Below are 14,245 nucleotides of genomic sequence, written 5' to 3' on the forward strand. Positions count from 1 at the left end.
ATATTAAATATGTTCAAAATAAATAACTCAATCTTAAATAATGTTCAAAATCAAACATAAAATTGATCAACAAAAAAAATATGTGTTCTTAAAAGTCTAAAAGTAGAATATATATGATGATAAAATTAAAAATATTTTTTCAAAGACTTTAAAAAATCATTATCTCATAGAGGGGGCTTGTTTGACATTGGATCAAGGAAAGAAATTAATCTATGTGCATAAAAGTTGCTCCAATAACTAAGGATATCCTTACTATAACACTTCAATATATAATTATAATATTTTTATAAGATAAAGTAACAAAATATTATAATAGTCATATAGATTTATATAGTTGTTTTATGTTCTAAATATATTAAAAAGAATGGCATTACATGTAAAATCACCATTTATTTCTAACACTGCTATCGAGTACATATTAAGAATTGAAAAATATAAGAGAATTATAAGGGGAAAAAATTCGTGCATGGATGTCACTATATATCAGACTCAGTTCAGTTAATCTAACATAGGTTGAGTTTGGTTAATCTAGGTTCATTTTGGTTTGGTTAATCATGAACCTTAACTTGAACATATATCCTAAAATTTACAGGTTCTTTTTGAATCCAATCTATAATCAAGTTCAGTTACTGTAATTCTCATATACTATTCATGAGATAAGGTTCTGTTCTTAAGTTTATAGATTTTCTTAATTATTCTTATAAAGTGTTAACTAAAAGAGAATGGGAAATTAAAGAAGAAAGAAAGAACATCAAATTTATACGGTTTGATTAAGAGAATATTTGAAAGTGTGGTAGTGTTTATTGTTTAAAGTGTTTTTTTATTTAAAAATAAAAAAAATATTTTTTATTTTTTAAAATCATTTTTAATAACAACACATTAAAAAAATTTAAAGATATATATAAAAAAATACTCTTAATTAAGTATGTTCTCGAACACTACTTATTCTATATGAGCGTACATGGATCAAGGTTTTATTATATCAAACAAGGTGGATACAAAATACAAAACCAAACTAAAGTTAAGACCACAAATTCTTGATAATAAAGAGCTTAACACCAAGGAAAACGTACAAATCTTGAGGGGTAGTGGCTTAAACAAAAATAAATCTCTCAATTTTTCTTCAAAGCCCATACATATATCATATAAATTGTCTATTTTGCATTTGTCTGTCAACAAATTCATATGAGCTCAAACCTGTATAAAGGGTTTTGAATTCCAAGGCAAAGGCGTCTCCCCTCTCTCTCTCTCTCTCTCTCTCTCTCCCCGCTTTATTATGCAAACACATTGAACATGTTCTCTTAAGGCTCTTTCCCTCTTCAGTGAATGCTAACTTAAGCACCATACTAGCATACTCTTTATTTTGGAAGTCTTTCCGTGCACAAGAGCCTCGATTTCCATGCATTATAGTCGGCAAAGATTTTTTTAAAACACCATAACAAAAGTATTATGGCTATATAAGAGTACTTGGAGATTTATACTAATAGAATGGTAAACGAAAAAAATGGCGTTCTGGGATCTCTGGTTCTTCAATGATGCTATCCGAACGGAACTCCTCGCTTCCCAAAAGAAACTTTATCTGGAACTCATCATTTAGTTCTTCTAAAATTAGGATCAATCGTGGGCGGTGCAAAAAAAAAAAAAAAAAAAGTAGAAAAAGAAAAAACGAGGGAGTACAATCACTTGCAACAAAAACTGGGGAAGGCATGGATACCAGTGGACAATGTAAGGTGCCATTTTTATATTTTTCCCAGGTAGTAGCTAGTTTATACCTGGCACAACACCGGATCCTACGAATGGTTTTCAGCTTACCCATTTAGGGTTTACTTTGATATATTCCGAGGAAAGAACCAAAAATGAAAATACACTGGCTGTACACCATAGCAGTAAAAAAGAACACTAAAGAGAAGCATAAAGCCGAGTAAACACAACCTTTTCAGATCCAAAGTCAACAATATTGAACACATATGATAGAGAGAGAGAGAGAGAGAGCAGAGACCATTGTAAACAAAACACGAAATTAACTTCAATATAACCCGGTTCCGGTAGACTTCAAGAGTTAAGAGGATATATAACATATATAATGATCAGCTTAATTTAACAAAATTTCCAAGAGGAAATCATGGTAACTTAAGCTAGATGATCTTTTGAATTGAAGTCCTATAACTAAACATTAACTAACTAAAAATTTTGTAGACGTTGCACCGAAACAAGACCTCAAACATTCTGGAACCTAGCAGCGAAGGCACTCATACGATCTGGGTACTGAAAAATGTCATCTAAAATGGAGTCCGGACCCATCTGATGATTGATCAATGACATCTCATTATAGTGCGGAAGTTCATGAGAACTAACCCCACTGTAACAACCCTCAATTAGCTGCCCCGACCTTATTCCTTGATGACCAAGATAAGGATCATGGTGCTCATTTTTAACAAAGTACTTCTTCATGCCCCTTCTCGACCCATCCAGTGACTGATTAACAGATACTTTTTCAGACGTTGGTGCAGCTATTGACTCTCTAGAGCTTTCTGAAGACGCAATCTTGTCAGAGGAGTGTTTAGGGAAAAACCCTTGAATAATCTCTTGCAACAAACCAGAATCGGATGGTTCTTGTGGAAAAAATTCCAACTCTTCAGCTTTAGCGTCGGGCCTTTTCAGGTCTCCAGGAGTACTATAATTCTGATGAAACTCCATGTGCGGTAGAGTAGTGACAGTTGAGTCTGCTAAAGAGATATTAAATGAACTAGAAATAGTGTTAATAGAAGGATTCACCAAGTAACCACCTGAGAAATTGCTAGGATCAGAATTGGAGGACCCATTGATGCATGGAGAGTGATCAGAAAAGGGTTGGGGATGATTATGAAACGACGAACCTGAAGGGGAGTGAATGAAATCACGGAGAAAAGGCATGTTCAGAGAAGTACCAGCAATACTGTCACTAGTACTCCTATGCGGTGGAGACCCACCAGCAGAGAAGTCACCAACATGAGGGTAACCAAGAGAGGAGCAATTTGAAGAGGATATAGTATAGTGGCGAGGGGGCTGATGAGATGATTTTGAGAAAGTAAACGGAGGGAGCAAGTTATGGGCAGGGTCAGCTAATGCAGAATGAGCATCTGGGTACACGAAATTAGTCCGAGCCTTGAGACCACGCATTGCTAGAGCTGCATAATCATAGGCACAAGCAGCTTCCTCAGCAGTGTCAAAAGTGCCAAGCCAACGCCGTTCCTTAGATTGAGGATCCCTTATCTCGGCTGCATAACGACCCCATGGCCTCCTGCGGACGCCACGGTACCTCATGTTCCCACCAGTCCCACCACTTTCTTTCAGTGACCTTTTGTTTGTTGTGGTGCTAGCCGTGTTGGTAGGTGCAGATTTCTTCTGGAGATCCGCGATGATGGGTTCGTGTAGGATGGTTTCTAGTGTATGGCTCGGTATTCCGTCGAGCCTCCTAAGCGCTTCTTCCATACTTTAGGAACGCTTGAAGATGCGTGCTTTACAAATGAAATTGAAGAAGAAAAACAAGCCGCTCGAATAGATGAAGGAGCGTGATGTCGGCGATTTCAAGACTCTGCAGTTTGACACCTGGACTCCGGGATTTGCATAGTGTATTTATAGCTGGAGATAGCTCTAAAATATATATACATGGGGAGCTTGAAATTTGAAAGTGACGAAACTCAATCGTGCTGCATGGTGCAGCACAAAAAAACATTGATGTAAAAGATAGAAACGATTCATCTGTCTCCTCTCTGACCCCTTTTTTTTCCTTTTAATTTGTCATTTTTTAGATAATAATGAAGCTAAAATATGTGTTATTAAGATTGATTAATGACGCAACCGACAGTTTGTCTCTAAGCCATTAGTAAATTTTGGTTTAGAATTTCTCTTATTTGATAAGTCAAACCGATTAGGTTTTCACTAAACCGCTATTAACTTAAAATGCTTTCATAAATTATTAAAGTACGAGTCTAGTTTTGGGATGTTAGGGTTTTTATTTCAATCTTTTTTCAGCAAAGCTTTTCGTTTTTTTAAAGCATTTTTTCCGATTATTATTCCTTGTTTTTGTTTTTTTTGGGATGTGTCCATTGAATAAGGTACTCCCTCCCTCTGGATGTACTCTGGACCACCCTACCCGTGTGAAAGGACACTTTTTAGAGACGAGGGTTATTGCCATTGCTTCGTCACATTCATTATGTAAATAGTATTATGTTAAGTATTAATTACTATGGTGTTTCAAATAAAAAAAAAATTGAAGTTAATCCGATTGTTCTCGAGTTTAACAGTATTAATTATATTATAGATTGGTTTGCTAGGATTACTAATTAATTAGATTAACTCTCCATTTAGTTTAAAACCAAACTAGCCTGATCAAGCCAAATATTTTTCCAAAATCTAAATTATTAAATCCCGAGTCGATGCTGATAATTATTACAATTAATAAGCACTCAAAATATAATTAATAAAAGATTAAATATTCTCTTAAGAAAATGTAAATGGGAGAATAGTTTTTTTTTATCATGTTGATGGGACAAAGTATTTTAATGAATATTTGTTTTATTTTATAACTTGCTTTTCAAATTTATTTTAATTTAAAAAAATATGAATTTTTTAAAATATTTTTGAATAGCTTGGATGCCCTGATATAAAAAATATATATATTATTTTAATGTATTTTTAATTAAAATTTTTTTGAAAAACAATATACACCGCAATACTAAATTAACACACATTTAACCGTCATTACTATATAGATGATGTTTGGAATTATGATAGCGGTTGCTTTTCAAAATATTTTTTATTTGAAAGTGCATCAAAATAATATATTTTTTTATTTTTAAAAATTTATTTTAATATTAGCACATTAAAATAATATAAAATTATAAAAATATTATTTGAAGCAAAAAAATTCAAAGATTACAAACGCTCTTTTCAACACAAAAACAAATACACATAGTAAATTGTTTTTTTTTTTGGGAAAATGTACTATATGTAGTAAGAAAATAATTGGGCCCAAACAATCTTAGGGATCGAATTTATTTTTTCTTTAACATAAAATAAATGTCTTGACATTGCTAAAAACAATTGTGTGGTGATTGTTTTAATGTGAGTCGGTCAATTTAATAGGATTAAAGATAACATAGATAGCATATAAAAATATAATATAATTTAAAATAATATATTTTTAATAAGTATTAAGACAGTAATACGTCGAATCAATTTAGATCAACCTATATTAAGTTATCAATTCGTATACCGAGTTATGAGATCATGATAATTTTATAGAAAGCGAATCAAATCAAATCAAATCATAAAGCTCAATTTTTAAAAAATTCAATATTAAAGGATAAAACTGAAAAAAAACTAATTAAAAAAAACAAAAAAATAACTTGGGTTAATTCAAGTTAACCTGCTAAAGTCGTGATTTTGGTCATGAGACCAAGATAATCCAATAAAAAATGAATAAAAATAAATTATGAAGCTATGTTCTCAATCAACCTAGTGTTTAAAGATGAAATTAAAAAAAGTTAATTAAAAAAAAGCACAAAAAAAAGACTCGGGTCCACCGAGGTCCACTTGCTAAATCCATAACTCGAGTTTTGGGATGAGGATAACTTCTTGGAAAGCAAACTGAAATAAAATACGAAGTCTAATTCCTTATTAATCCAATGTTGAATAATGAGAATGAGAAAAAAAAAGTTAATTGAGAAAATGAATAAAAAACTCGAGTTAGTCGAGTTAACTCATCAAATCCACGGTCTGGGTCATGAGTTTAAGATAACCCTATTAAAAGTAAATTGAAAAACATTATGTACTCTAATCCCCAATAAACCTAATATTAGTGAATAGTGTTATGTGAGGATGAAAACAGGAAAACCTCCTTCTCCTTTAGTTTTTTTTTACTAGATCATTGACCTGCACTATGCGGCAAATCGTGTCATGAGTCAAATTTTTCTTGAATAAAAAAAAATTCAGATATTACTAATATTTTTTTTCTAGTATAAAAAAATTTAAATTGTATAAAGATTAATTTAATATAATTTGATTGACTTTACGAATCAAAAAGCAACCAATACAAATTATAAAAACATACTTTGATTTTTTTTCAAGATGGTATATTTTTTAATATTAAAATAATAATATATGATATTGATCCGGGTTAATATGTTAAATTTATAACTTGAGTTATGAGACCAAGATAATTAATTTGAATTATCTAGTTTATAATTAATTTGAATTGGTTAGTGGAAAATTTAATTTCTCGTTGGGATGTGCCAATTTACTTTTAAGAATTGCCAATTTCAAACTAAGCGTCCAACGCCAACTTTAAACTCTGCTGCAAAGTAATTCTCTTCGACTGTTTCCACTTTCCAGGAGCAATAAAGAGCCGAGGGTGGGTTTGACGGGAAAAACTGTTGTCTTTTTGGGGTTACTGAAAAACTCATCACAGATACTAGTAGTGATGTGGTTTGAACTGGAGAGTAATGATTTCAATGTCTTTGCATTTATTTCTATAATTTAATTTCCATTGCCATGAAAAAAAATGCTTTTCGTTTGAATTTCAGCCCCCTTGTACCTTGGAAATTTTGAAAAATAAAGCAACATTGTATTCGTGCGTGTACCAGTGTAGTATTAGATGTTTTTTAAAATAATTTTTTATATAAAAATAATATATTTTTTTATTTTTTAAAAATTATTTTTAATATCATATCATTAAAATCATCTGAAAATACATATAAAAAAACTTGAATTTTTAGGTGGGTTGATTTTTTAATAAAATATTAAAATTTTAATGATCAAACAGTCATGAGTTCGAATTTTATCATTATTGTTTTTTTTTTTCTAATTAATAACACAAGTCTATACAAGTTTAATGTAAATTAAAAAAATTATATAAATTATATTTTAAAATTTTATTTAATAACTTAATTTTTTAAAAATATACTTTTTAAAAAACATACTCCAAGGTAGCAATTAGTGTTAGGGATGGTTAGGGTTTCAAAAACCAAGGATTTATCATTTATGTTCACATGGACTTGTCTGCCTTATGGAGGTGTGTTTAATAGGGTATTTAAGTGATGAGATTTTAGGTTCTTCTGGCAGATGGAGACTAAAGTCGTCGTGTTATGGGGCTGTACCCTTAAGTCAGAAAAAGTTGTCTTCGTTCTCTTCTTTCTTCTCCCATCGTTCCTCTAACTGAGCCTTCAATTATAACCAACAAAACTCTCTTCCTTTCTCCTTCCATAGCTTCCCAGATCCAAAGCTTGAAAGTTAGAACTTTTCTGAGCATTTATCCAGCCCACATCCTAATTGCTTCGTTTCCATGAGTAAATTCGTTTATGGCTTCCTCTCTTTTCATTTCCCAGTTTCAAATTATTTTATGTTTCTATTTCTTTCATGAAATAGAAGGATGAGAAGAGAAATGGAGAAATTATATGGTTTGAAAAACTATATATTTAATATTGTGTTTTAAATCCCGTTTATAATTAACTCGTTTCTTAATTCGTGACGAAGCCTTATTAAAAAGAAAATTTACATAGCAATAATTAGTGTATCGGGGCTGAGAAATTTTTAACAATGTTATTAAATATTTACTCAATCCAGCATGTCAACGATGTGGCGCAAGCTGAATTTTAAATTAAATTGAAGTGAGGAATGACGACCTGGTAGCGTACTTAAGATTAATTAATTAATTCATCAATACCGGGGTTTGACTCTTTTTTTCTTCCTCTTTTAAAACAACATTAATTTAACACTTTTTATAATAAAATATTGCAAGGCGATTTAGGTTTTTTTATGCATTTTTTTCATTAAAAAACATCTTTTTTTTTAATTCATGTATTTTTTTTTCTAATTTTGACAACAAAACAATTTTTTCAAGAATAAATATTTGAATTGAAAAGGAAAAAAAAATATATGCATATTCTTAATAAAAAAATCCTAAATTTTGATTAGATGAAAAAAATCCATTAGGAAAAAAACGTTTGTGGAACCCATTAGCATTCCTAGTAGTAACTTATTTTTTAAGGAGTTAAAAGGTTAAATTATTAAATGAGACTCTATAAGTATTTTTATATTATTTTTTTAACATATATCTAATCAAATGAAAGCTTGCGAGATTCGAAATCTGCATTTCCATTACTGCCCTGGATTTATTTTTTATTAATTTAAAAAGAGAAATGAGTGGTGAGTTGTAGTTTAGTTATCAGAGATTTAAGAAAAAAGAAGAAGAAAAATGCTCTCAATTTACGTACAAATTAACTCTACTTATTCTTGATCGTTAAAAAACATAATTATGATACGAAATAATATATTATCATCCCCGCATGCTAAGATTACCTTGCAAGATTATTTTCAAGAATTAATTGCCTGCAATTCCCAAGCATGAATTGAAAGTTCAAGCGATCGAAATGCATGTGAAGTGAAAGTAATTTCTTCTTCAATTTTCAAGTGAAAGATTTGCATTTTGAATCACATCCGGATGTGCATGCCATTCGTTCGTATCAGTCATGCTGGCTATGAAGATCCTATCACCACGCATGTTGCTGATATATAATTTTTGAAGAACAGATCCTCTGGGTTCACTCTTTTATCCAGTTTCTCAGGTTGGCGATTAAACTAGTAGTTCCTGTCACGTCAAAGAAATTTGACCCTAATAATGCAGAAGAGAGAGAGGGGTTACGACGGTGAAGGGGCATTAATTTGAAGGACAGAGACGCCAATCCAGGAAAGAAGAGCATCAAGATTTTAAAGACAAGAAGAGATCTTGTCAGAGAAAATAGAATCAATGAGTGACCAGCTTTTTCATGCAGAAGATTCAAAGACTTTTTATGCCATGCCTGAGAATGTAAAGATATTAAAAAAAGGGATGTAGGGAATGTCTTAAATTGCCTTCCATGTCCTATTCAGTCTCTCACTGTCGAAAATTATTTCCACATTAGCTAAAATACTGTTTAATTACTGTTCGAATGTTGATTTTATAAGATACAATTGGGAGAATGCACATCTAGTCTCTAGTTGAAGAGACACCATGCAATTAAAGTACACTAATCAGACATGTCTAATAAACATTTCAGTTTAAACGTTCTTAATTTTAATTTTTATTTTTATTTTATGTTTATTGGTTCCATTCTTTAGATTCATAAAATTATATTTAAAAAAAATATAATTTTTCCAATTAAATAAACATCTAAAAGCATAGTTATTAGACCAGGCCCGGGGGTTGACCCGGCCAAGGGGTCGGGTCCCGGGTTTCAGGGGTCAACTCGGGTCAACCCGGATTAACCCGGAAAAATTAAAAAAAATAAAGTTTTAATATTTCATATGAAAAAATCCATGTAAATATAGATTATACATATTATGAAGTTTAAAGAATATTTTAAAAAGTTTTTTATCCCACATTAAAAAGATATTATGTTAAGCTTTTAAGTTAAAGTATTTAAACTAAAATTTTTTTTTATCTCACATTGAAAAAACATAACTTTTTCCTTGGAAACATATAGTATATATACTAATGAGTTTCAAATCCCACATTGAAAAAACATAACTTTTTTCATGGGAACATGGAGTATATATATGAAAAGGCTTCAAATCCCACATTGAAAAGATATTATGTTATCATTTTAAGTTGAAGTATTTAAACCAAAAGGTTTTTTATCCCACATTGAACATGGTTTTTTTATGGGAACATAGTGTATATATATGAAAGGGCTTCAAACCCCACATTGAAAAGATATTATGTTATCTTTTTAAGTTGAAGTATTTAAACCAAAAGGTTTTTTATCCCACATTGAAAAGACATGGTTTTTTTCATGGGAACATAATGTATATATATGAAAGGGCTTCAAACCCCATATTAAAAAGATACTATGTTATCATTTTAAGTTGAAGTATTTAAACCAAAAGGTTTTTTATCCCACATTGAAAAAACATTGTTTTTTTCACGGGAACATAGTGTATATATATGAAAGGGGTTCAAATTCCACTTTGAAAAAATACTATGTTATCCTTTTAAGTTGAAGTATTTAAACCAAAAGGTTTTTTATCCTACATCGAAAAAACATGATTTTTTTTCTTGGGAACATAGAGTATATATACTAATGTGTTTTAAATCCCACATTTGAAAAAAAAAAAACCGGGTCTCGTCCGGGTTCGCCCGGGTCGCCCGGGTCGACCCACCGGGTCGCCCGGGTTTGGCCGGGCTGTTGCCACAGCCGGTTTTTTGTTAAACCTGGACCGGTCCAGCCACCGGATCGACCCGCCGGGCCAGGCCGGGTTTAATAACTGTGTCTAAAAGGCATGTGTGGTGTTTATGATTGGGCCGGCATTGATCACACATCCAATACACTGTGAGCATACTATGTATTTTTAATAATTCATTTTGGTTTTTAAAATTTTATTTTGTGAGATTTAATCTTAATTGAGAGCTTGTTGCATATGAATTTTTAATTAAAGATAAAATTAAAAGAAAAGAGACAAATAGAAGAGGCACCAAACATGGATGGTATGCTAAAAATTACATGAAAAATATACTTAGATCATTGATATTTAAAAATAACACAATGTATACAATTTAGGTTTTCTTAAATTTTAAAAAATCAATTTTGGTACACAGTCCCGGGTTATTGGATTCCAGTGATGAGAGAAAAAGTTACCGTTCACTTTATTTCCGGCACCTAGAATGATTTTTCTTGATGTTAACAAGCTCCATAAGATGTGAGATACTTTATGGTGGTTGTTTATAGCTTTTATGTTGCATGAAAAACCAGATCTAAGTCAAGAAACCCAAAACCAAATTAGTTTGATTTTCAGTTTTTTGACCACTTTTTATGTATGTGAAGTTAATGAAATGATTTGTGGGTGTTATAAGGGTGTTAATGAGGTTTTTTTGGGTTAAAATAGCTTAAAATTTAAGTTTTTTGATCAAAAGACTAGCTGCTCGATTTTCCGAGCACCAATATAGTGCCTAACATTTAGGTTTGCAAATGACATGTCATTTGCTTTTTTTCTTCCTTCAAAAAGGTCTTCCACCCCTTCAAAAAAAAAAAAAAAAACCAAAGACTATGAAGGCTCACCAGTGCTTTTCGGCTCTTCATTTCAATGGCCTAGTTATGCTAGGCATGAGCTCGCGAGTCTTGACTTTTTTTTACTCTCATTTTTTAGATTGATTATAAATTTAAGAGGAAAAAATATCAAGCTCGATTGAGTTTATAGTTTGGGTCATGAATTTGATGAATTAAGCCAAAACAAATGAGCTATTATTATTTTTTCTAATATTCCTTTTTTTTCCTACTTACTAATATCTTTTTTTTTATACATCTTTTTTTAAACTAATTTTTAAATTTATATTTCAATTAATATCTCTCAACTATGTATTTGTTTTTGCTTATTTAACATATTTTGAATAAAGATTATTTTTTGATGGTGATATGTATATTTAATTTTTAAAAATATTATTTTAATTTATCTATAATTTTTTTATATAAAAATATATAACAAAAACTTGCATGTATAATTTTTTTCATAAAAGAAAAAGATATTTTATTTGTAACGGAATGTGAGTAAAATAGTTGGTAATTCTTCGAGCAACATTAACTATCAATTATTGGTGTTACTCCATGTACAATCCCACAACCTCACAGTAAAAGAAGAAATCAAATCGGCTGTAAATCATTAAAAAGTTATTTATTACGAAAATAGAAAACTCTCATTTAAAAAAGTAAAAAAAATATCAACCTTCAAATCAAAATCACTTTCCCTTTTTATATTATCAGTATTTTTAATGTAAAAATTTCTTCTTGCCTTTTTGCATTTCATATTGCGTAATGTTTTTTAATATTTATTTGTTAATTACTTAACCCTTTTTTTTTTCCATGCATGCGAGTTTCTTGTGTTTTTAATAGATTTATTAACAAAACCTAATGAAAAAATTGGAAATTTATATATACGAACAATATATAGTTTTACTATTGAAATATAAAAAATCTTCAAGAGGTGTAAATCAAAAGAGACAATACTTCAGGGGCCTTTGTACGAATTGATCGTGAACCTCCATGAAAGTTTTTATTAAGTTTTCTGACATACTCTAAAATAAAAGTTCTTTTAGTTTGAAATTTTAGCAAGCTTACCATTATTTTATTCTGATTCTTTGTTAACTTAATTACTCCAATACAAGATTTTTATATATATATATAAAGAATAATCCCAAATCAATATAATATTAAAGGACTAAATATTAAAAAAAATTGAGCAACCAAGATAAAAAAAAAAATCTAAAACAAAAAGAAGAAGAAGAAGAAGAGAAGTTACTGTGTGAATCAACAACGATCTCTCTCATAATTAATCTGTAATACATGTCTAATTATTTTTAGTTTTTTTTTAATATATGTGTGTTTTTTATAGAATAATTGTATATTAGTATTATATGTGTTTAATTTTATTAATTTAATTAAATAAAATAGTGTAGTGTGATTGAAATTCCTGATCACAGTAATTCAATTCAAACTTTAATATCATATAACAAAAATAAGTTGTAAAATAAAACTTTAAAATTAATTTTAGGTTGATCTCTTGGAATACATTTTATACAGAAACTTCCAACTTAATTCATCTTCTATCTTGTTTTCAACTTGATATCAAAGCTATTGGATGGTTACTTCTTCTTCCGCTCATGTTCTTCCTTCCTCCTCCTCCTCCACCTAACTTACCTTTCAACCCCATTATTCGTTTTGCATCAAACTCACCTCCACATTTTTTCAAATTATTTAACCTCGAAAACGTTAACCTAATTTGTTCCTATCCTCAACATCAAAAAACTCACTAGTTTTATTAATTAATGGCATCGGTATGAGGAATCCTGAACTCTGCAACTTCTATATATTTCTGAATCATATCTCGCACTTGATGCTTGGTTTCAACACGATCAGACTCTCATGTCTTGCCTACTTTCTTCCCTTTCTGAGGAAGTTTTATGGTTGGACCCACTTCTTCATTTACTATATGGAAAGCCTTAGAGGCTGTCGTTGCCTTAGAGGCTGTCGTTGTTTCAATGTCCTACACGAGGCAATGCATGTCAGCTGCATATTCAGATGTAGAAGGCTCCTAAGAATGATCTTTTAGTTTCTCAATATTTTGTACGATGAAATCAATCTCTGATGAATTAGCAGCTGTTGGTAAACCTCTCTTTTCTACTGAGTTTAGTGCAATTATTTTTCATCAATTTCCAGATGAATTTCGAAATAGAGTTGCCACACTCCCTACTAGATCAGAACTGGTCTCCTTTTATGAGTTTCATAGCCTGCTTGCTTCTCATGAGATCCCTCTCAATAATACATAAGAGTTCCACAATTGAAGCTAATTTGGTTCAGAACTGGGAATTTCAGACAATGCAATATGTCATTCCCTACAAGGAGAAATGATAGAGGCCATATCAAATCTGTAATATGAGAGTTCATGGTGCTATTACCTAGAAATTCCGATTCGTTCCTTCTTAGAACAGCAAGAATGGTGGCCCTCCATTTCTGTCGGCTCCACCAAGTGCCAATTTCTATACTATCTATAGTCCTCAAGCCTGGTATCCTGATGCAGCTGCAAAAACCATATCACACCTTATTTGAACAGTGTCAACATATCTTATAGATACAAGAGTAAAAGATAAGTTCTTGATGTAGGCTAGCTCATCTGATAGTTCTGGACATTTTGTTATGGACATGCTACTGATAGATTATACGGAAAGTCTAGCATATTCGTAGGTAAACCAGCGGGATATATAAAGCTAATCTTAAGAAGTGAGATATTCGTGCCAAACGAACAATGTGATGGTAACTAGCAAAGCTCTGGAAAGTAATTGTTTGAGTTAATTTTATTATTATCCTTTAATTTTTTAGATTTTTATCTTAATTTTAAATTTTATGGTCTGTTTTTTTATTTTATTTAAAATTCTGATTTTTCTTGCTCGTAAAAAGATTAGTTTATCGTAAACCCTTAAAAGAAGCAAGCTACATTAGAGAGAAAAAAAATTAGTAAGAAAGTGTGAAATATAGCCAATTCTTTTTTTTTTCTTTCTGTGTTGTTTCCATCTACGAAAGTCTAAGCAAAGGCGAAAAAAGAGCACTGCATACAAGCATATCCTCCCATACATCAACATTCAACAGTGGTACATGAATCATAAATGGGTTCTAGACTTCTAGTAAAAGAGATAAGATAATTGACATCCACGAGAATATCTGCCATGATAATGGGGGAC

General features: G+C 30.8%; 1 protein-coding gene across 1 annotated transcript; it reads right to left on the minus strand.

Moving 5' to 3' along the window:
* Window positions 1–2,217: 2,217 nt before the first annotated feature.
* Window positions 2,218–3,471, minus strand: LOC133704619 (ethylene-responsive transcription factor ESR2-like). The gene has a single exon (XM_062129499.1). The coding sequence runs from the start codon at window positions 3,469–3,471 to the stop codon at window positions 2,218–2,220; it is 1,254 nt and encodes a 417-aa protein (XP_061985483.1).
* Between the last annotated feature and the right edge of the window lie 10,774 nt (window positions 3,472–14,245).

Source organism: Populus nigra, chromosome 10 (assembly GCF_951802175.1).
Source record: "Populus nigra chromosome 10, ddPopNigr1.1, whole genome shotgun sequence".
Classification (NCBI taxonomy): domain Eukaryota; kingdom Viridiplantae; phylum Streptophyta; class Magnoliopsida; order Malpighiales; family Salicaceae; genus Populus; species Populus nigra.